Below are 25,266 nucleotides of genomic sequence, written 5' to 3'. Positions count from 1 at the left end.
GCCCAGTCACATTGCAGTACAAATAAACACAGATAATTTCTTTCTTTTCTGCAGTATACAGGTAATGTAGTTTACATGTGATAAAATATTTTTAGGTACAAAAGAAAGCTACTAACATGTGGTGCATTTTGGACAGACTAATACTAATGCAAAAAGGCTACTTAAGAACTAGACATGGGTTATTAAGTAGTAGTTTTTAACCCTTTCAGGGTTTCTGACGTACTAGTATGGCTTACGCACCAGGGTTTATGATGTACTAGTACGCCTAAATTCTAACGCTCTCAAATCTAGTGAGAGAAAGCTGGTAGGCCTACATATGAAAGAATGGGTCTATGTGGTCAGTGTGCGCAGTATAAAAAAAATCCTGCAGCACACAGTGCGTAATGAGAAAAAAAAAATCTTTGACAGTGTTTTTGGTTTAAAACAGCGACTTTGCACTGTATTTTCTTATGGTATTTATGATGGTATTCTAGTTTTCCTGGTCTCATTTTATAGAATGGAAGACATATTACAGAAATTGAGACGATTTTGATTGGTTTTACAATGAAAAGTACCTTGAAATTGAGCTCAAAGTAGCAGAAATCTTCGATTTTTGCCAAAGTTCAAAAGGAAACAAATCATGCTACGCGTCCAATACACGTCAACTGGTGAGTCTAATATTCTTTCACAAGTTCGCTGATATTATTTATATCATTTCTACACTAATGCAGTAGTCTGCATAACAGTAAATCTTCTATTTTTTGTGAGAATAAAAATTCAAAGTGAAAAGCAAAAGAATGTAAGAGGGGCCTCGGGATGTGACTAATGAACAGAGGAAGTGTTATTTTAGTGCCAGGAATGTCTTGTTTATTCTGGACCCTATTTGAAAATTGGCATCTTTTGAAATTCGTGTGAAATTGGCAAAATTGCTAAATTCTGACCACTTTATTGGATAGTTGAAATCGGTAAATGGGTGGTTTCTTGTTCTCATTCGATAGAAAAAATGGAGTTCTAGCGAAATACTTTTGTTGACCACTACACTGGAATTGGCCAAAAATAGGGCTCAAAGTGGGCAAAATCGCCAATGCGTAAACATCGTTGAGACCGCTAAATTTGCGAGAGCATAATTCCGTAAGTTTTCCATCAAATTTTATACTTTTGGTGTCATTATGATCGGGAAAAGATTCTCTTTCTTTTCATGAGAATTTTTTTTTTTTTTAAATTTGTCGACCCTGAGAACAAGTCTGGGAGGGGGACTGTCGACCCTGAAAGGGTTAAATGTACAAAAAAGGGGAGGTAACTAAATGAACATTAGTACAATTTAGAGTCTGCATTTATACTTCAGACTGGTATTGTTGATTCTTGTTTGCTTATCTGCTGCTGCTGCTGCTGCAGCAGCAGCCGCAGCCGCAGCCGCAGCCGCAGCCGCAGCCGCAGCCGCAGCCGCAGCCGCCGCCGCCATCGCCATCCAGTACCTTTGTACCTCACAGAGACTATTGTTGGCACATTAATTTTCTGTGAAATTTTACGTTGTTTTTGGAAGCCCCCTAGACTATACATTATTCAAGGTACTAGTTGGCAATTTGGTACATCATGTGGCGGCATGAGGCTAAGGACTGAGCAACAATTTGAGAAAATAAAAATCCAGTTAAGACAAAGCCAAGGTGAAGCTTATGCTAGTCAAAGCATCATGCAAGTTATTGCTGCTCAGTAGGCTGGTGAACCAGTTGAGGAGCGTTACTTCAACAATCTTGCCAGGTCTATTTTATTTTTAACACACCAGCTGTCTTCCACCAATGCAGGGTGACCTGAAAAAGAAGAAACCAAAGACCAGGCCTATTACTGACTAATGTTTTAGTCGATAGCAGATTGTAAACAGTAAAAAAAAGTTTAGCACTTCAATTAAGCAGAGTTTAACTAGACAAAAAAAAAGCTGCTGGTCATTAAGCTTTGCTTATAGTGTTCATTATGACAACAAAATGCACAAAATTTTCTGCTCCTCATGATACATTATTAATAAAGATCATTTTGACATTATCAAACAACAACAGGAATCTGACATTGTGTGATAACATCATTGTCATACAAAGGAAATCTGGTGTTGTGTGTTGACAACATTGTCACACAGCAAAGAGAGTTTGGTATTACTGTACACATCAAGCAGCTTCAAGCAGACCTTAATCCCACTGAAGAAGAGTTCATTGATGAAAAGTAGACCATTCCTTTAAACTGATGTCTCAGAGCTCAGTTGGTAGTGCACTCAGCTTGCACATTGAGATCCATGGTTCGATCCCTGATACGGGTGGAAACATTGGGTGTGTTTCCTCAAGACATCTGTTGTCCCTGTTCACCTAGCAGTAATTAGATACATGAGTGATAGCTGACTGGTGTGGGTTGCATCTTTGGGACAAAATTAACTTAAGTTGCAGGAAATGCTCTGCATAACTAGGGGCTTTCTGTATAGTATGTTACTGATGTTAGCTAGGTCTGTGTAAATTGTATCATGTATGTGTAGAAATAAAGATGATGATTATTATTTAGGCTGGTGCCTGGTAAAAGGGATTATGGTGGGTAGAGATGAAATTGTTTTTACCATGATTGTAACAAAACTGAACAGTTTTGTGAGCAATAGATTTTGTATTAATGTAGGTAGAATTACCCACAATATGTTAGGTAAGAGGACACTGGTGCAACTAATGCAACATTTTGCTGTGGCAATGTTTTGCTCTCTAGGAGCTTTGTCAAGCTGTTATTATGTGTGTCCATGTATTGTTTGTAACGGCTTGACAAAGCTCCTGGAGAATGAAATGTTGACACAAAATGTTACATTAGTTGCAATTGTGTCCTTTTACCTAACAGCAATAGATTTTTGCTCAGTATTTCTAAGGTCTGTTAAATTGAGGGTTCACTCTAATCAATTACCTTCATGATTTTGCTCCCTAACTTTAAACAGCAAAGTTTTACAAAGATTCAAATTCAACTTAAATTTTTTATGCCTTTTTATGCTGTACAAAGATAATGTAATTTATATGGAAAAAATCGTTGTTTGACACAAAAGTAAGTCACTAGTAAGCAAATGCATTTCTGGCAAACTCATTCTAATGCTTAAAGACTACATAAGCATTAGACATACTATTAAGTAGGATTTTTTTATTCAGTTTACCATTATGTTGTAAGAGGTGACTAAAATGCTGGGAGCAAGAGACTAGTAACCCCTTTTCCTGTATAAATTACTAAATTTAAAAAAAATTAAAACTTGTTTTTCTTTTTAAACTTAGTAATTTAAATTTAGTAAATTTTCTTTTTAGGATGACCAAAAAAGAAAAAGATAAACACAAGTTTTTCTTTTTAGGTTACCCTGCCTTGTTAAATGGTCAGTTTGTTGAAAAAAAAAAAACTATTATATGCACAGTTGAATTTTTAAGTGAAGTACAGAAGAGCCCTGCATATACAGCACCTTCTTTTTGGTGTTCCATATTTTTGTTGGCCTCAAATTGAGCCATTGTTCATTATGTTCTACTCACCGCCACCGGCATGGTCACCAGCAGGTGGAACAATAGTCCATTTGAAAGCCAACAAAAATGTGGAACACCAAGAAGAAGATACTGTATATGTGGGGATCTCCCTTATTAGAGTAATTTTGGGAAAATAAAAGATACGGCCAGTGCCTGAACACAAAACTATAGAAAGAGGAGTAACAAAGAATCAGTCTCGGCAGTCGAACACAGTTGGTAAGTATGTACTAAAAGACTTGCATTCATTAAACACTAACACATTTATTAATAAATTATGGCTAAGTTTCCACAAATTATTGATTTTATTTTAGCACATCTCTTGTAGTAATAGTGATTCCATATGTAATTTTCATCAGAAATAAATTTGACCAAAAATAAATTTGGCCAGAAATAAATTTGAAAGTAAATAAATTTGAAAAGAAGTAATTTTGACCAGAAATAAATTTTGCTATAAATATTTCAGTTACCTGTATAGCTCAAAACCTATATCAACAGTAAGCTCTTATAAGGTCCTTCTGTATAGTGGGATATTTTGTAAATTCTATTTAAAAAAGCACACCCCAAACCAAATAATATATACTATAAAGTCCTTTCCACATGCTGTGTAATTCTGTACATACAGCTAGGCCTCGTTTAGTGCGAATAATAAATCCCATGAAGTGGTCACATTTTTCCAATTATATACAGTATTTCAATTTAAGGAATGTAGATTTACAGTGGAACTGTCATAAAGAATTACTATACTGTACTACAGTACTTACAGATCGAAACCTAAACACGGCCTTCTTCGACCCTGCTGGAGGAGGGGGGGGGGGACCCAATTCTTTACCAACACTTATTCTGATTTTTTTGGACACCCAGAAGTTTACATTCTGATCCTCCCAGCCTTCGGTATAGTAACCCGCATTGTAACAAGAATCAAGTACAAAAGAAGCATTCGGAACCCTAGGCATAATCTACGCTATAACAGCGATTGGGATCTTGGGCTTTGTAGTGTGAGCACATCACATATTTGCCGTAGGTATAGATGTTGACACCCGAGCATACTTCTGCAACCATGATCATTGCTATTCCCAATTCTCCTACACACCCTCCCTTCTATGAACATTAGGGTTTATTTTCCTATTTACAGTAGGTGGATTAGCAGGAGTTATTCTAGTAAATTCATCAATCGATATTATTCTTCACGACACGTATGTATTATGTTGTAGCCCACTTTCATTATGTATTATCAATAGGAGCAGTATTTGGAATCTTTGGGGGAATCGTTCATTGATTCCCACTATTTACTGGATGCTCCCTGAATCCCTCATGATTGAAATCACATTTTTTCCACTATATTCCTAGGAGTTAACTTAACCTTCTTTCCTGAACATTTTTTAGGATTAAATGGTATATCATGACGGTATTCGGATTACCTTGACGCCTGTACATCACGAAACATTGTTTCATCAATTGACCAAATCCAAATACGTATATGTTACTCTACAGACCAAACCCTCTAAGAATTCTTATCTTGGTTTCAAGATATGAACCTATACTCATTGCATAATATCAACTTATACTACAAGTATCATGCCTGATAAAAGGACAGTTTTGATAGAACTGCTCGTGTAGTACTCTACCCATCCTATTACATTTCCTGGCTTATTCTGAAGAATGAAATCATTACAGTAGAACCTCGGTGTTTGTATGCCCTAATTTGTGCGTAAAACTATAGTTATTCTCTATAAAATGTACTTTTTGTAAAAATTTTTGGGTGTCTGGAACGGATTAATTGGATTTACATTATTTCTTATGGGAAATATTGCTTCAGTTTTCGTATGATTCAGTTTATCGTCAGACTTTTTCGAATGGATTAAGCATGAAAACCGAGGTTCCACTGTATATTAAAATTAATGTATTTAATTCTTAAAATAATATCTGTTAGCAGTGATTGTGCTTGTAGGATGGTAACCTTTCATAAAACTGCATCCACTTGGTAACTGACGTGACTGCGAGGTTATCAATAGTGTCTTGATGTAGGGAGAGTGGTAGTGTGCATTTTATGATCCCTTGAAGCAGTGATGTGGAGGTCTGGTGAGTGTGATGTGCCACTAGTGAGGTGTGTGTTGCTTGTCTTGTCAGGCGCAGCCACATAATCTGCCCTCCAGTAGAGATGGTGCAAGCAGAGGGGGGGCTCCAGCCTCCTACAGACCCCCTCACGCCCCCCCTCTCTCTCTCCGACTCACTTTCCAACGAAATGCAGTAAGCATGTTAATTTTCTATTTTTTAACGTTGCAAGCACTCTTCAAAAAAATTTTTGTTTTTTGTTTTTAACAAATAAAATATACATTACAGTGTAATAATATTAAAGATTTCTGTATTATTTCACAAGTGACAAACCATTTATTGCATCTTTCTTCGTGCTTACAGTGATGTATAGAAACAGTGAATCAATAAAGACATTAGAGGGCAAATTTGATGATTCTTGCCTTTATTTATTTTAATGTTTTATTTTATTTCTTCTCAAAAAGCAAAAGAATGTTTTATTTTTTGGGAATGCTGTAAACGAGCCATGAAGGCATAGATACTGAACATTGGTGCAGTTGTAAGTGCGAGGTCTACACATGCCATGGATGCTGATACCTTGTGATTGCAGCAGTTGCTATGCATCTACCACTTGAAATGAACTTGCATTGTGTTGTGTAACTTGTCGAGCATATCGTGGCACTATTTCTTAGACCTTTATGGGAATTAATACAACATTAAGTCTGGTCATGATGACTAAAAGTAGGTATGAATCATACACTGTGTCATGAGTAAATACTTTGGTGATTAAGAAAGTTTAAGCATTGTTACTGCAAACATAGCCATGAAAAGCTTGAAGATTACTGTGCATGCATATAAGCAAAGCATATTGGTGATGCCTGTCTTGCCAAACTGGCTTGAGGTAAGAAGCATGTTAGTACATATGTTAATGTCTCACCAGTCTGTGGATGTTGGGCCAAACCTCTTTCTTTCATAGTGGATGCATCTGCATGATGTTTACTAGCCATTGTGTTAATGGAAAAATAAATACCAGTGCTTCATAGTAGAGTATAATGGAGTTGACTGATAGTTGATACTGTTTAGCCTACTTGATAGTACAGCAATGTATAGTTAGAATTATATGGCTATTGCTTCAGTGTTTGAGATTGTCTTATGATGTATGGTAAGTATGTATCATTTTATTTCTAATGTATATTTTATTATTGTTAATATTGTATATAATTTTTTTGTTTTTCAGTTTCAAAATTTTCTGAGAGCTAATTATTTATTCACAAGTGATGAGTAAGATGTCATTACCTCTAAATGCCATTAGAATTTAAATCCATTATATTAACTGGAAATGATCTGAGGAGCTGCTTTTGGAAACATTAACATATTAACAGATTTTTTTTTTAACACACGGGTCATCTCCCACCAAGACAGTGTGACCCAAAAAAGAAACATCTTTACCATCATTCACATCATCACTGTCTTGCCAAAGGCACACACATACGACATTTCAGATGACTCCTAAGAGCAAATATCCCCACCCCTCCTTTAGAAGAACATAAATACACAGGAAATTCCACATTGCCTGTCAGCTTATGTGAGGAAACTCCAATTTACACCCAACCATTATCACTTGTGTATTTGTCTAATTCACAGCAAGCCACAACTTAAAAACAATATGTGAAGTACAGTAGGGCCCCACTTATACGGCAGGTTAGGTTCCAGGCTACTGCCATAAACCGGGAATTGCCATAAGGTGGAACGCCCTTTTTTCCACTTATAACTGCATATAAATACTAGGTAACAAGTTTACATTAACATAGGTTAATAATAGAACTAGGAATTAAAAACAATAAAAAAGTAAAATACACATATACATAGTGTACTCATTACTTAAAATATTTGTAGTCTTAATGTAGGGTGAGATGAGAAATCAGTTGGGGGAGGTATGGTAGCCAGCCAGGCCAGGCCACCCAACCCCACCCACACATAATGAGTATATATAAAATATGAAATTTTGGAAAGTTTCCAAACACAATGGAAAGACACGGAACTCATGGAGAATGTAAACAAACCAGGTGGGTCGCAGTGACTGTCGGGGGGGGGGGGAGTATAGCAAGTTTTGGTCATAATTTGAAATGTTTGTATTAGCAGAATGCCCTACTGTATTCTCTCTCTCCTAGACCATTAACTCTTCAGGACAAACTGAAATATTTTTTCATTTCCAATTATGAATTTGTTGGGGTTAGTTCCAGCCATAGCATTTTGACTTATATTTATCAATTTGAATTTGAATTATTGCTAATATTACTTGTCCCGTAGCTTAGTTGGTAGTGCACTCCACGCATTGAGTGTCCATGGTTCGATCCCCATTACAAGTGGAAACATTAGGTGTGTTTCCTTAACCCTTTGACTGTTGCAACACCAAATCCGGAAGTGTGTTTGTGTCACAAAATTTTTGAAAAAAAAAAAAATTATTTTTCTCATGAAATGATAGAGAATCTTCTCCTGATGTTAATGACACCAGAAGTACGAAATTTGATGGAAAACTTACAGGATTACGCTCTTGCGAAGTTAATGATCTCAGCGATGTTTACACATTGGCGATTTTGCCCACTTTGAGTACTATTTTTGGCCAATTCCATTATTCCAGTCGACCAGACTCGTAACAATTTCTTTACAACTCCATTTGCTCTATCGATTAAGTACAAGAAACCGCCCATTTACTGATTTCAACTACCCAATAAAGTGGTCAGAAATTGTCAATTTGGCCAATTTCACACAAATTAAAAAAGATGCCAATTACAAAATAGGGCCCAGAATGAACAATGCAGACATTCCTGGCACTAAAATAACACTTTCTCTGTTCATCAGTCATGTCTCCATTTTGAATTTTTATTCACACAAAAAATAAAAGATTTACTGTTATGCAGTCTACTGCATTATTGTAATAATTGTATAAATAATGTCAGTCCATTCATGACTGAGTATTAGAAGGGCTAATTGGACACTTATTGGACAATGACGCCACTTGTTTACTCTTGAATGTCGGTAAAAATCGAACATTTCCCCTACTTTTCATCAAGAAACCAGTCAGAATCATCTCTATTTCTGTAATATGTCTTCCATTCTATCAAATGAGACCAGGAAAATGAGAATACAACTATAAATACTATACGAAAATACACCTCAAATTCGGCATTTTTATCCAAAAACACAGTTGGAGTTTTTTTTTCTCATGCACTGCATGCCGTAGGATTTTTTTTATACTTCACATACTGGCCACACAGACCCATTCTCTCACATGTGGGCCTACTAGCTTTCTCCCACCGGCTCGTAAGACGTATATATACAACCGAAACAGTCAAAGGGTTAAGACACCTGCTCTCCCCGTTCACTTAGCAGTAAGTAGGTACCTGGGGAACAAAATTAATTGAAGTTACAGGAAATAATCTGCATAACCAGGGGCTTTCTATATAGTAGGTCGTTGATGTCGACTATGGTCTGTATAAGTTGTATCATGTACTTGTAGAAATAAATATTATTATTACATATTATTATTATTGTTATTGTCCAATCTACCATATACTTGAAGCTTTCTAGTTTATGAATGGCATTGATGCTTCATGGTAACTAATCTGTTCCTGAACTAGTCTTTACCTGATACTATATTACTTTTCTAAATCTGAAAACTTTACCATTTGAATTTGATGTTTTGATTTTTATCTTATTTTTTTTTTTACAACCCTTGTGCTTTCTCTCTCTCTCTTAATAAATCTTTTCATCCATTTTGTGTACATTCTTCATGTTACAACTCATTGTACACTATTTAAGAAAATGATGCAATAAGATCACAGTAAACAGGTGATATCACAGTTTGCAAAATAACCATTGTGAAAAAATAGTGAATTTCAAAGTGCTTTCATGATTTCTCACATTATCAAGGAACTGTAAAAATAATAGAACAGCAGAAGACTTTTAAGACTAAGATAACATCTCACATATGACCAGAATGCTTATAAGCATTCTGCTGTCCTATTAGTCCTATTATTTTTTTAAGATAATGTAAATTAGTTTCCTTAATAAGTCTTAATAAAAAATAGTCCCTTGAAAATGTTAAGGATTAGGTTAATTGTCGTTTTTTGTTTTATTTCAAGAGAACTGATGTCATTGTGCTATAATGTAGTGACCAAAGCTGCACTTCACAATACAAGCTAGTTCTTAACCCTTTGACTGTTGCAAGCCTCTTTCTGAAACTGTCATTCTATGTCGCAAAATTTTTGGAAAAAAAAAAAAATTCTTGTGAATTGATAATCTTTTCTCGATGGTAATGACACCAAAAGTACGAAATTTGGTTGAAAACTCATTGAATTATGCTCCCGCGAAGTTAGCGGTCTCGGTGACATATACGCATCGGCGATTTTGCCGACTTTGAGCCCTGTTTTTAGCCAATTTCGTTGTCCCAGTTGACCAAACTCATAGCTATTTCTTTAGAACTCCATATTTTCTATCAGTTGAGTACAAAAAACTGCCCATTTACCAATTTGAACTACCCAATAGTGGTCAGAAATTGACAATTTGGCAAATTCATGCAAATTAAGATGCCAATTTCAAAATAGGGTCCAGAATAAACAATGTAGACATTCTTAGCACTAAAATAACATATCCTCTGTTCATTAGTCACGTCTCTAGGCCCCTCTTATATTACTATTGTTTTGTATTTTGATTTTTTATTCATACAAAAAATACAAAATTTACTGTTATGCAGACTAATGCATTATTGTAAAAATGGTATAGATAATATCAGTGCACTAGTGAAAGAATATTAAACTTCACAGTTGATGTGTATTGGACGTGTGGTGTGATTTGCTTACTCCTGAACATTGGTAAAAATCTAACATTTCCGCTACTTTGAACTCAATTTCAAGGTCGTTTTCATCGTGAAACTAGTCAAAATCATCTCTATTTCTTTAATATGTTTTCCATTTTATCACATGAGACCACGAAAATGAGAATATAACGATAAATACTATATGAAAATGCACCTCAAATTCGGCGTTTTAATCCAAAAAAGTCTTTTTCTTTTTTTCACATTATGCACTGTGTGCTGCAGGATTTTTTTTTTTTTTGGTGCACACTGACCACACAGACCCATTCTCTCACATGTGGGCCTACCAGCTTTCTCCTGCTTGATTTGAAGCCGCTAAAATTTACGCGTATTAATACGTCCGAAACAGTGGTGCGTAAGACACATATACGACCAAAACAGTCAAAGGGTTAATTCAGACTTACTAATGAACACCACTAATTAAAAACAAACAAAACACAAAATAAAACAAAAATTTATTTCTTTGCAAAGGTTACAGCGTATGTTTACATTTCATAATTTGATTGGTACAAAGAAAGCCACTATCATGCCAGGGCATTTCAGGCAGGCTTAACCTAATAGTGGAACCCTGGATTTCGTATTTAATCCATTCCAGAAGATTGATCTAAATCTGAAATGTACGAAAACTGAAGTAATATTTCTCATAAGAAATAATGTAAATGCAATTAATTCATTCCAGACATCCAAAGGCAGTAACAAAAAATACCATTTTTTAAAGAATAACTATAGTTTTACATACAGAAAACAGTGAGAAATAAATATAAAGCACTAATAAAATGGATAAATGAACATTTAAATCACTATTACATACCTTTATTGAAGACTCTTGTTGGTGTATGGAAGAAGGTTAGGAGAGCTTATTGTTTGGAAGGAGAATCCCCCTCCATAAGGACTTCAGGTATCAAAAACCCTGTCCGGGGTTACTTCCCTTCTTTGTTACTTGCACTGGACCCCTGTTGCACTAAAATTCTGTTCAGAGAGCTCTGTTTCTGGCGTCTCTTTAAGATTTGCCTAAAATGGGACAAGGTATTGTCACTGAACATGTTGCAGATACGGCTTGTATCAGTTTGGTCAGGGTGATATTTTTCCACAAAAGTTTGTACCTCATTCCACTTTGCAGAAATGTCCTTAATTGCTGAAGAAGGCACCTTCTTCCCTCTCTCTTCCTCCTTTTAAGCAATTTCCTCAGCTGTGGTCTGTTGTTGTTCCAGATGGAAGTCTTGCAGCTCTTCAGTGGTTAGCTCTTCTCTGTGGTCCTCCACCAGCTCTTTCACATCCTGGCCACTTGCCTCCATCCCCATAGACATCCCCAAAGACACAGTAGATTCCACAACAGGCGTAAGGTCATCAGGGTCAGCCTCAAACCCTTCAAAATCCTTGTTGAAGACATATTCTCGCCACAATTTTCTCCAAGTATGGGCTGGATGAGAGGAGTGGTGTTAGGAGGCAAGAACTTCACTGTTATAAAACTGAAATCCCTAAACAATTGGTCTTCTTAGTTTGGAGGATGAGCAGGAGCATTGTCCAGTACCAGGAGGCACTTGAGTGGCAATTTATTTTCCAGGAGGTACTTTTTCACACTCGGGCCAAACACTTCATGCCTTATTATGTGTTAGCTTTCCACATCACACACAATTTATTCTTGACAACATTATTTTTCTTGAACACTCTGGGATTTTCAGAGTGATACACCAGTAAAGGTTTAACTTTGAAATCCCCACTTGCATTACAACAGAACAAAAGAGTTAGCCTATCCTTCATAGGCTTGTGTTCTGGTAGTGCCTTTTCCTCCTGCATGATGTAGGTCCTCTGTGGCATTTTCTTCCAGAAGAGGTCTGTTTGTCTGAACTTGCAGCCTCACCATACCTTTCAACCAACACTGTGTATGCCACTACTCTTCTTGAATCTGTTGAACCAGCCTCTGCTGGCCTTAAATTCACTAACAGTAGCACTCGTTCCAGGCATTTTCTTTATGAGATGTGCATGCAACTGCCTTGCCTTTTCTCAATTGATCGACTCCACAACACTGTCTTTGGCTAACTGTTTTTCATTGATCCACACCAACAACAACTTCTCCACATCTTTGATTGTTTGTGAACTCTGTTTCGTTAGCATATTTACCCCTTTCGCAACTGTAGCTTCCTTGATTTCTACTTTCTTTGCCAGGATGGAACAGATTGTTGATTTTAGCTTCCTACTTAGATAGGGGCCAAGGGCGACTACTATGGGAGGAAATTGTTAAGGCCACAAGGCACGATAATGTAGTAATTCTAGGAGACTTTAACTTTAGTCATATTGATTGGAATTTCTTGACTGGGAATTTAGAATCATACGACTTCTTAGAAGTAGTTCAGGATTGTCTTTTGAAGCAGTTTGTGACAGGACCTACAAGGGGAAATAACCTGCTTGACTTAGTTCTGGCAAACAATGAATCCCTTGTTAATAATTTAGAAATTTCGGAGGAACTTGGTGCTAGTGACCACAAATCAATTACATTTAGCATTGAATGGAAGTATGATAGTAGGGATAACTCAATAACAATCCCAGATTTTCGCTTAGCAGATTACGATGGGCTTAGAGAACACTTATCATCTGTTGACTGGGGTAACGAAGAGAGCTCTCAATATGACAGTTTTCTGAACACTATACATGCTGCCCAAAGAATATTTATACCATATAAAGAAATTAAATCAAACAGAAATGATCCAAAATGGATGAATAATAGGCTCAAATATCTTTTAGGGCATAAGAAAGGAATTTATAGGTGCATCAAAAGAGGTGAGAGTCATCTTATGAATCAGTATATTGACATTAAGAGGGACGTTAAAAAGGGGATAAGAAAAGCTAAACGGGACTATGAAATTAAAGTTACCAGGGATTCGAAAACTAACCCAAAAAGCTTTTTCCAGGTGTATAGAACAAAAGTTAGAGATAAGATAGGTCCCCTTATAAATAACTCTGGGCATCTTACTGACAAAGAGAACGAAATGTGCTCGATTTTAAATAAGTATTTTCTCTCGGTTTTTACACAGGAAGACACTAACAATATCCCAGTAATTAATTTTTATAGTGGGCTTGAAGAAGATAAATATGTAACATCACAGTCACTAGTGAAATGGTTATGAAACAAATCAACTGAAGCAAAATAAGTCGCCGGGACCTGATGAGCATTTTTCAAGGGTTCTTAAGGAATGTAAATTGGAACTCTGTGAACCATTAACTAATATTTTTAATTTATCTCTTCAAACAGGTATAGTGTCTGATATGTGGAAGATGGCTAATGTAATTCCTATTTTTAAATCAGGCGATAAGTCATTACCATCAAATTACCACCCAATAAGCCTGACCTCAATTGTAGGCAAATTGCTAGTCAGTTATAGCTGAGATTATAAGAGGCCATCTGGATAAGCATAATCTGATTAATGATACTCAGCATGGATTCACGAGAGGCCATTCTTGTCTAACTAATTTATTAACTTTCTTCAGTAAAGCTTTTGAGGCTGTTGATCATGATAAAGAATTTGATATTATTTACTTAGATTTTAGTAAAGCTTTTGATAGAGTTCTGCACCAAAGACTGTTAAAGAAAGTGGCAGCTCATGGCATTCAGGGAAAAGTGCTCTCATGGATCGAGTTATGGTTCACAGACAGGAAGCAAAGAGTGTCCATAAATGGGGTTAAATCCGAGTGGAGATCTGTAACAAGTGGTGTTCCACAGGGATCAGTCTTGGGCCCATTGTTGTTTTGTTTATAATATATATCAATGATCTTGATGAGGGAATTACTAGTGAAATGAGCAAATTTGCCGATGACACAAAGATAGGTAGGATAATTGATTCAAACGTAGATATCAGGGAACTTCAGGAGGATTTAGACAAGCTCAATACCTGGTCAGAAAAATGGCAGATGCAGTTCAATGTAGATTAATGCAAGGTTCTGAAGCTCGGGAGTGTCCACAACCCTAGCACTTATAAGTTAAATAATGTAGAACTTAGCCATACAGATTGCAAAAAGGACTTGGGGGTTATGGTGAGCAGCAACCTTAAACCAAGACAGCAATGCCTAAGCGTATGTAATAAGGCAAACAGATTACTGGGATTTATATCAAGAAGTGTAAGCAACAGAAGTTCAGAGGTTATATTACAGCTTTATACATCATTAGTAAGGCCTCACCTAGATTATGCAGCTCAATTCTGGTCTCCATATTACAGAATGGACATAAATTCTTTACAAAACATTCAGCGTAGAAATCTTCCCTATGAAGAGAGATTGAAGACCCTTAAATTACATTCACTTGTTAGACGAAGAATGAGGGGAGACATGATCGAAGTGTGTAAGTGGAAGATGGGTATTAATAAAGGGGACATTAATAAGGTCTTGAGGATATTTCTCCAAGAGAGAACCCGCAGTAATGGATTTAAATTAGACAAGTTTAGATTTAGAAAGGACATAGGAAAGTACAGTGGACCCCCGGTTAACGATATTTTTTCATTCCAGAAGTATGTTCAGATGCCAGTACTGACCGAATTTGTTCCCATAAGTAATATTGTGAAGTAGATTAGTCCATTTCAGACCCCCAAACATACACGTATAAACGCACTTTCATAAATACACTTACATAATTAGTCGCATTGGGAGGTGATCGTTAAGCGGGGGTTCACTGTATTGGTTTGGAAATAGGGTAGTTGATGAGTGGAACAGTCTACCTAGTTGGGCTATTGAGGCTGGGACCTTGGGTAGTTTCACCTGCCTCAGTGGGAGACGGCCGACTTGTTGAAAAAAAAAAATGCATGAGTGAGAGGGGTTGGATTTGAGTGGGACTTGCAAATGAGTGGATAGAGTTATCAGAGCTTATTTCTTGGGTAGCATTGAAAATTAGGTTGGGCAAATGTTTTGTTAGTGGGATGGATTGTAAAGGACCTGCCTAGTATGGGCCTACTGCAGTGATCCTCCTTTCTTATGTTCTTATGTACATCCTGGCAAGCTTGGCTAAATATATGCCACTTTCATATTTTTCTACAATCTCTTTCTTGAATTCTATCATGTTTCTCACCTTCTTTACCAAAGGGCTGGCACTAGGAACTTTCTTTGGGCCCATAGTGGCTTATGTTGCAGTCACACTCAATAGTTAAGCACAAAAAACAGTGGACTCTTACTAAATGTTTCGGATGGACATGCAAAGTAATGCTCACTCAACCAGTGACAGAGCCAGACTGAGACATGTACGCATGAGTGGCGGCTTCTTGAGCAGGCGGATGTGTGTGATACGTAAGATTTCTGGGTGGAGGTACGAAATCCGGACCAAAATTTGGCCGAAAAGCGTTTTCTAAATCCGAAACGTATGATCTTCGGTGCGTACGAAATCCGGAGTTCCACTGCACTTGAAGACTATTTGGGTCTAGACAGGTAAAGTGTGGTAAATTTCAAATATTCAGTAGTTTACTCTATTATTTTGAGGCAGCCAAATGTTTTAGTTACTTAGCTTTATAGTTTAATGTAGATGAAACTGATACCAGTATTACAAGTAGTACAATTTGTGATACAAACATAGATATTTAGGTATGTAACGATGGTAATGTAAGAAAGGCAGGTATGTCAGAGTTGAAGTCAAAGTTTGTGGGATCAAGACACTGGAATATTTTGGAAGACCAGGTCCCAAATCTGCATATTATAACATGCTGCTGGAGTGAAAAATATGGTTATAAAAAGACATACAAGTGAAAAGCAGGGGTACCATAAGCATAATTAGACATCATGTCAACATCTTGTAATTGCTACCAGGAGATACCACAAATATTACTGGAACAAGTGTAGAAGTTTACAAAGACGAAAATGAATTACTACCTCATCAAAGTGCCAGAGTCAGGCGAAGAATCAGGCTGTGTTGGCCAGTGAGTCACTGACAGCAACAGCTTGGTTGAACAGGCAGTCAACAAGGAAGTCTTGCCTTGGGCCAGTCTGTGAGGGTAGGGGAACCCTTGGAACTGGTTGTAAGTATGTCAGATATATCTGAGAGTTCACCTTCTCTTCCATCGTTCCTTGTAGTGTAGTTTTAAATCATTTGTAAATGAACGACTGTTCAGTTTCACAGTGGAGAACATATTGTAGGTAACAGGGATTATCACATTTTTAATCAAAACTGGTGATAATTTACAAATTTTTAGACTTTTCTGCTTATCCTTAAAATTAAAATATTTTGACTAAAAATCCATCAGTCAAAATGCTTTCTCTCTGAGATTTTATTGTACTTTTCATGTGATGTGAGGTAATACATTCTCTGAATTTGACTGATGAAGTGTACAGCATAGATGAAACATTTCAACAGTGAACATGTCCAACCATACCCCCGGCCGGGATTGAACCCGCGGTCATAGAGTCTCAAAACTCCAGCCCGTCGCGTTAGCCACTAGACCAGCTGGAGTTTTGAGACTCTATGACCACGGGTTCAATCCCGGCCGGGGATATGGTTTATTTGCAATCGTGTCATTACGATTTCTTAAGTCAACATGTCCAACTGTTGCACAGGTGTCTTACTCATCATCTTGTTAGTGTTTTATACCATTTTCAACATACATTACCATCTTAACCAAGCATCCATGCATTAAACTTTAGTTAGACATTCCATTGCCTTCTATATGGACATATCTACACAGAATGTAATTCTTCAGGTGATAAGTACTTAAATTTATATTCAAATTTTTATTTCTTTGTAAAGTTTACAATGTGTGATTTTCATGTTATAAAATGATGTTAAAAACAAAAATAGCCACTAACACGCCTGAGCATTTTGGGTGGACTAATACCAATGCTTGCATAGTACTTAACCCATTCAGGGTTGGTGCCGTACTAGTACGGCTTATACGCCAGGGTTGGTGCCGTACTAGTACCCACAAATTCTAGCGCCTTCAAATCTAGTGAGAGAAAGCTAGTACGCCTACATATGAAAGAATGAGTCTTTGTGGTCAGTGTGCACAGTAAAAAAAAAATCCTGCAGCACACAGTGCATAATGAGAAAAAAAAACTCTGACGGTGTTTTTGCTTTAAAACAGCAACTTTGCAGTTTATTTTTGAATGCTATTTATGGTTGTATTCTATTTTTTCTGGTCTCATTTTACAGAATGGAAGATATATTACAGAAACTGAGATGATTTTGATTGGTTTCACAATGAAAAGTACCTTGAAATTGAACTCAAAGTAGCAGAAATGTTCGATTTTTGCCAAAGTTCAAAAGTAAACAAATCATGCTATGCATCCAATACACGTCAACTGGCGAGTCTGATATTCTTTCACAAGTGCGCTGATATTATTTATACCATTTCTACACTAATGCAATAATCTGCATAACAGTAAATCTTCTACCTTTTGTGAGAATAAAAATTCAAAGTGGAAAGCACAAGAAATGTAAGAGAGGCTTGGGGATGTGACTAATGAACAGAGAAAATGTTATTTTAGTGTCAGGAATGTCTGTCTTGCTTATTCTGGACCCTATTTGGAAATTGGCATCTTTTGAAATTTGTGTGAAATTGGCAAAATTAACAATTTCTGACCACTTTATTGGATAGTTAAAATTGGTAAATGGGTGGTTTCTTGTACTCATTTGATAGAAAAAATGGAGTTTAGCAAAATCGTTATGATTTTTGTCAACTGGTGCATTGGAATTAGCCGAAAATAGGGCTCAAAGTGGGCGAAATTGCCAATGCGTAAACATTGTCGAGACTGCTAGCTTTGCGAGAGCATGATTCTGTAAGTTTTCCATCAAATTTCATACTTTGGTGTCATTATGATCAGGAAAAGATTCTCTATCATTTCATAAGAAAAATCATTTTTTTTTTTTTTCGAAAAAATTTCCGACCCTGAGAACAAGTTTAGGAGAGGGCCTGCTGACTCTGAAAGGGTTAAAAACCAGACATTTGTTATGAGGTGGCCTTTAGAGTTTTATATCATTGTTTTGATAAAATTTTAATTGTGACAATCCATACACTGCCTTGATGAGTTCGGGATAGTTGAATTTTACTTTTTATATCCAGCATAATTATAAAACGAATAAAATCTGTATGTATTCTGTCAAATATCTGCTTTTATAGCACAATATATGTACACTGCAGACCCTCTACAACACACTTATCTATACATATTTCTCACGTGGTGTCCGTGCTTGAGGGTCAACTGCAAAAGATTCTACAGCATCTTTAACCAAATCAGTTACCATATATCATATACTATATTATATCCAGATATGGGATAAAAATTTTACTTAAACAAATATTTTTTTCCAAACTTTTTAGTTGAGAAGTTTCAAGTGTTTCAAAATTCTTGAATTAGATCAAATGAGAAATGAAAAGTCAGATATTCTCTCTTATTCAAAAGTATTTTTTCTGAATAGATGAGAAAAAATCCAGGTGCAATAATTCACAGTTATTCATAATAAAAGGCCCAGAAATTTGGAACTCACTGCCTGAAAATTTTCAGAATTTCCCCATTTGCCAACTTCTTTACTAATATCATTAAGTCTCGTATGAATGTTGTATCCATTAACTGTCTTTAAATTCTCATGCTTTGACTTCACCTTAGTTCAACCATTCCATAATGCAGATCATGGATCTGATGTAATTTCAATGTAATTTATTTGTAATTGACCAATTCTTCATTTGCAGCTCAAGCTGTGGAAAAATGGACACTAATGCAGTACAATGGCCCCTCCCTTTTCGTTGATCTCCATTATCACTGATTTCTGTTTTCGTCGACTTTTTTCATCGATATTTTGGTTCTGTTTTTGTAGATTTCCTTCGTTTTCATTGAACATACAGAACCTGTTTAGTGCCCAGTGCGCAGACAAAGCCTCCTCCCACACGCATTCTCGGGCAGTGCCGCGTTGTTTCTCAGTGAGTGAACATGTCCTGCCAGGTCATATGAAACATCTCGTAATAATCCATTGTTTTTGGCACTTGTTTATTGTGTGTGACTGCTAAATAAGCCACCATGGCCCCTTAGAAAGCCGCTAGTGCCAGTCATTTGGTAAAGAAAGTGAGGAACACCATAGAAATGAAAAAAAAATCGTTCAAAAATATGATAGTGGCATACGCATTGCTGAACTCGGCAGGATGTACGGGAAGGCACAATCAACGATCAGCCCCATTGTGACAGAGAAAAGAAATCATGGAAGCTGATGTTGTGAAAGGGGTGAATGCGATAACTAAACAGAGATCCCAAACAACTGAAAAAGTGGAGAAATTATTGTTGGTGTGGATCAGAGAAGAAAGATTTAGCAAGAGATAGTGTTGTGCAGTTGACAATTTGTGAAAAAGCAAGGCAGTTGCATGGTGATCTCATAAAGAAACTGCCTGAAATGAGTGCTGATGTTGGTGAATTTAAGGCCAGCAAAGGCTGGTTCAAAAAATTCAAGAAGCAAAGTGGCATACAAAGTGTTGTAAGGCATGGTGAGGGTGCCAGTTCTGATAAACAACCGACTGAAAAATTTGTGTGGGAATTCAAAGGTTATGTAGAGGCTGAAAAATTCCAACCCCAACAAGTGTTCAGTTGTGACGAAACAGGCCTGTTTTGGAAGAAAATGCCAAAGAGGACCTACATCACACAGGAGGAAAAGGCACTGCCAGGACACAAGCCTATGAAAGATAGGCTAACTCTCTTGCTGTGTGGTAATGCTAGCAGGAATTTCAAAGTGAAACCTTTACTCAAGTATCACTCTGAAAATCCCAGTGTGTTCAAGACAACAGTGCTGTCAAGAGTAAATTGTGTGTGATGCGGAAGGCTAACAGTAGGGCATGGGTCACTAGGGAAATTTTCCTGGAATGGTTCAATAAAGTGTTTGGCCCGAGTGTGAAGAAATACCTTCTGGATAATAAATTGCCACTCAAGTGCCTCCTGTTAATGGACAATGCTCCTTCTCATCCTTCAGACTTGGAAGACCAGTTGTCTAAGGAATTCAGTTTTGTAACAGTTAAGTTTTTTGCCTCCTAACACCACTCCTCTCATCCAGCCCATGGACCAGCAGATCATTGCAAACTTTAAAAAACTGTACACCAAAGCAATGTTTCAAAGATGCTTTGACATAACCTCGGACTCTGAATTGACCCTAAGAGATTTCTGGAAGAATTACTTCAGTATCTTCCACTGCATAAGTCTTATAGATAAGGCTTGGCAGGGAGTGACTTCCAGGACGATGAACTCTGCTTGAGGAGAATTGTGGCCAGATTGTGTCCAAAAGAAGGATTTTGAAGGCTTTGAGGCTGACCCTGTCGACCCTACACCTGTTGTGCAATCAATTGTGGCATTGGGGAATTCCATGGGGTTGGATGTGAGTGGCGAGGATGTGGAAGAGTTGGTTGAGGACCACAGTGAAGAGCTAACCACTGATGAGCTGAAAGAGTTTCATCTGCAGCAGCAACAGACCACAGCTCAGGAAATTGCTTCAGAGGAGGAGGAAGGAAGATGGAAGAAGGTGCCTTCTTCAAAGATTAAGAAGATTTGTGCAATGTGGACTAGAGTGCATTCATTTGTGGAAGAACATCACCCTGAGAAAGCTGTTGCAATCTGTACTGGCAACTTTTACAGTGACAATGCCATGTCCCATTTTAGGCAAATCTTAGAGATGCCAGGAACAGACCTATCTGGACAAATATTTTGTGCAACAGGGGTCCGGTGACTCTCAAGCTGGTTCTAGTGGCATTACCCCTTTGAGGGTTTCGGCCGTACTAGTACGGCTTACAACCCAGGGTTTTTGACGTACTAGTATGCCTAAATTCTAGCACCCTCAAATTTAGTGGGAGAAAGCTGGTAGGCCTACATATGAAAGAATGGGTCTGTGTGGTCAGTGTGCGCAGTATAAAAAAAATACTGCAGCACACAGTGCATAATGAGAAAAAAAAAACTTTGACCGTGTTTTTGGAATAAAACAGCGACTTTGCACTGTATTTTCGTATGGTATTTATTGTTGTATTCTAGTTTTCTTGGTCTCATTTTATAGAATGGAACACATATTACAGAAATTGAGATGATTTTGTTTGGTTTTACAATGAAAAGTACCTTGAAATTGAGCTCAAAGTAGCAGAAATATTCAATTTTTACCAAAGTTCAAAAGTAAACAAGTCATGCCAAGCGTCCAATACACGTCAACTGGCGAGTCTAATATTCTTTCACAAGTGTGCTGATATTACAGTGGTCCCTCGCTTTTCGTAGTTCTCGGCAATCGTAAATTTCGGAAATCATAGGGATATTTTCGTATAAACATGGGCTTGCTTTTCATAGGTTGACTCGCGAGTCGTAGTTCGTCTGGGATGTGTACCCACGGCGTGAGCCATGGCAGCAGCCAGTCTGGCATTGTTTACCAGTTAGTGAAGGTCCCCTCATGTGCTCCAGCGAAATATTTCATAATCTATTTATTTTAGTGCTTGCAAGTACTAAATAAGCTACCATGGCTCCAAAGAAAGCTCCTAGTGCCAAGCCTGTGGTAAAGGTGAGAAATACGATTGAATTTAAGAAAACCATCATTGAACAATATGAAAGTGGTACAAGTGTGGCCGAACTGGCCAGGATGTATAAGAAACCCTACACAACCTTATGTTCCATAGTGGCCAAGAAAAAGGAAATCAAGGATGCTGTTGTTGCAAAGGGGGTAACTATGCTGACAAAAATGAGATCACCAGTACTCGAAGAGGTTGAGAAGTTATTATTGGTGTGGATAAATTGGAAACAATTAGCAGGAGATACTCTTATGACTTCAATTATTTGTGAAAAGGCTAGGCAGTTGCATGATGATTTGGTAAAGAAATTGCCTGCAACTAGTGGTGATGTGAGTGAATTTAAGGCCAGCAAAGGCTGGTTTGGAAGATTTAAGAACCGTACTGGCATACACAGTGTGGTAAGGCATGGTGAGGCTGCCAGTTCGGACCACAAGGCGGCTGAAAAATATGTGCATGAATTCAAGGAGTACATAGAGGCTGAAGGACTGGAACCTGAACAAGTGTTCACTTGTGATGAAACAGGCCTCTTTTGGAAGAAAATGCCAAAGAGGACCTTCATTACACAGGAGGAAAAGGCAATGCCAGGACACAAGCCTATGAAAGACAGGCTGATGCTAATGTTCTGTGCTAATGCTAGTGGGGATTTCAAAGTGAAGCCATTACTAGTGTACCATTCTGAAAATCCCAGAGTGTTCAGGAAAAACAATGTTATGAAGAGTAAATTGTGTGTTTTTTGGAAATCTAATAGTAAGTCATGGGTCACATGGGAAATATTCATCGAGTGGTTCAGTGAAGTGTTTGGCCCTAGTGTGAAGGAGTATCTCCTGGAAAAGAAATTGGATCTCAAGTGCCTGCTAGTAATGGACAGTGCACCTGCTCATCCTCCAAACTTGGATGACCTAATTTTCGAGGAGTTTGGGTTCATCACAGTAAAGTTCTTGCCCCCGAATACCACTCCTCTCCTCCAGCCCATGGACCAGCAGGTCATTGCAAACTTTAAAGAACTCTACACAAAAGCAATGTTTCACAGGTGCTTGACTGTGACCACAGACACTCACTTGACCCTAAGGGAATTTTGGAGAGAACACTTCAGCATCCTCCATTGCATAAGCCTTATAGGTATGGCTTGGTAGGGAGTGACTACCAGGACTTTGAACTCTGCCTGGAGAAAATTGTGGCCAGATTGTGTCGACAAGAGGAATTTTGAAGGGTTTGGGACTGACCCTGATGAGCCTATGTCTGTTGTAAAATCAATTGTGGCACTGGGGAGTTCCATGGGGTTGGATGCGAGTTTGGAGGATGTGGAAGAATTGGTGGAAGACCACAACGAAGAGCTCACCACTGAGGAGCTGCAAGAGCTTCAGCAGGAACAGCAACAGATCGCAGCTCAGAATCTTGCTGCAGAGGAGGAGGAAGAGAGATGGAAGAAGGTGCCTTCTTCAGAAATTAAAGAGATTTTTGCTATGTGGGGTAAGATGGAAAGCTTTATGGAGAAACATCACCCTAACAAGGTTGTTGCAAGCCATGTTGGCAACATGTACAGTGACAAAGTCTTGGGCCATTTTAGGGAAGTGTTAAAGAGATGCCAGAAACAGAGCTCTCTGGACAGTTATTTTGCGAGACAGGACTCCAGTGACTCTCAAGGTGGTCCTAGTGGCATTAAGAAACAGAGAAGAGAAGCAACCCCAGAAAAGCAAATGGTACCTGAGGTGTTGATGGAAGGGGATTCCCCTTCCAAACTATAAACAATCCAATCTCTCTCCTCCTCCAGTCTTCCATACACTAAGAAGAATCTCCAATAAAGGTAAGTGTTATGCTGTTAATGTTTCATTCATCATTTCCCATTGTATTGTCTATGTACTACATGTATATTTCATGTAAAAAAAATTTTTGTTTTAATACTTCTGGGTGTCAGGAACGGATTAATTGTATTTACATTATTTCTTATGGAGAAAATTGATTCGCAAATCGTAAAATTCATTTATAGTAGCTCCTCCAGGAACGGATTAATTACGAAAAAACGAGGGACCACTGGTGGACCCTCGGTTTTTGTTTTTAATCCGTTCTAGAGCGATTGGCAACAACGGAAATTTGCGAAAACGGAAGCCATTTTCCCCATAAGAAATAATGTAAATTCAATTAATCCATTCCAGACACTCAGAAGTATTAAGAAAAAAATTTTTCTTACCTTAAAGACAGATTTACATGCACAAAAGAATGAACATTCAACATGACACTTACCTTTATTGATGGATGTTGTTGATGGATGGAAGACAGGGAAGAGGGGAGAGGGAAGATGAGTTATTCTTTGGAAGGGGAATTCCCCTCCATAAGGACTCTAGGTACCAAGTCCTTATCTGGGGTCACTTCCCTCCTTTGTTTTTTAACCCTTTGAGGGTTGACAGGCCCTCTCCAAGATCCGTTCTCAGGGTCGGCCAAATTTAAAAAAAAAAAAATTATTTTTTCTCATGAAAAGATAGAGAATCTTTTCCCGATCATATTGACACCAAAAGTATGAAATTTGATAGAAAACTAACGGAATTATGCTCTCACGAAGTTAGCGGTCTCAACGACGTTTACGCATCGGCGATTTTGCCCACTTTGAGCCCTATTTTCGGCCAGTTCCAAAAATCATAACTCTCTCTCTAGAACTCTATTTTTTCTATTGAATGAGTACAAGAAACCACCCATTTACCAATTTCAACTATCCAATACAGTGGTCAGAATTTAGCAATTTTGCCAATTTCACAAAAATTTCAAAAGATGCCAATTTCCATATAAGGTCCAGAATAAACAAGAAAGACATTCCTGGCACTAAAATAACATTTCCTCTGTTCGTTAGTCACATCCCCAGGCCCCTCTTATATTTCTTTGGCTTTCCACTTTCAGTTTTTATTCTTACAAAAAATAGAAGATTTACTGTTATGCAGACTGCTGCATTAGTGTAGAAATGGTATAAATACTATGATGGGATTCTTTATTATTCAATAAAGGATCACATTATACTACATTTGTATCTGTTTTTCCATCTTGTATTTTATATTATTTATCTCCAACTCAAGCTGTATTGGCTGTTACAGGAGGGCCCCGCTTATACAGCAGGCTAGGTTCCAGGTTACTACTGTACAGGAGGGCCTCGCTTATACAGCAGGTTAGGTTCCAGGTTACTGCTGTACAGGAGGGCCCCGTTTATATGGCAGGTTAGGTTCTGGACTACTGCTGTACTGGAGGGCCCCTTTTATATGGCAGGTTAGGTTCTGGACTACTGCTGTACAGGAGGGCCCCTTTTATATGGCAGGTTAGGTTCTGGACTACTGCTGTACAGGAGGGCCCCTTTTATATGGCAGGTTAGGTTCTGGGCTACTGCTGTACAGGAGGACCCCTT

The 25,266-nt window shown here is 37.7% G+C and overlaps 1 protein-coding gene across 5 annotated transcripts in view; it reads left to right on the top strand.

The window, feature by feature from the left end:
• The window catches only part of Rilpl (Rab interacting lysosomal protein like), a gene marked incomplete at its 5' end in the record, with an annotated part of 507,005 nt that overhangs the window by 95,698 nt on the left and 386,041 nt on the right, over positions 1-25,266 (top strand). For 2 of the 5 annotated variants that reach the window (XM_053774589.2, XM_053774588.2), the window contains 1 exon segment: positions 5,622-5,741. In XM_053774589.2, coding sequence (XP_053630564.1) covers positions 5,622-5,741 — 120 coding nt within the window. 5 annotated transcript variants of the gene reach the window in all.

Source organism: Cherax quadricarinatus, chromosome 62, assembly GCF_038502225.1.
Source record: "Cherax quadricarinatus isolate ZL_2023a chromosome 62, ASM3850222v1, whole genome shotgun sequence".
NCBI lineage: Eukaryota > Metazoa > Arthropoda > Malacostraca > Decapoda > Parastacidae > Cherax > Cherax quadricarinatus.
This window is presented reverse-complemented; position numbering and strand designations above follow the sequence as displayed.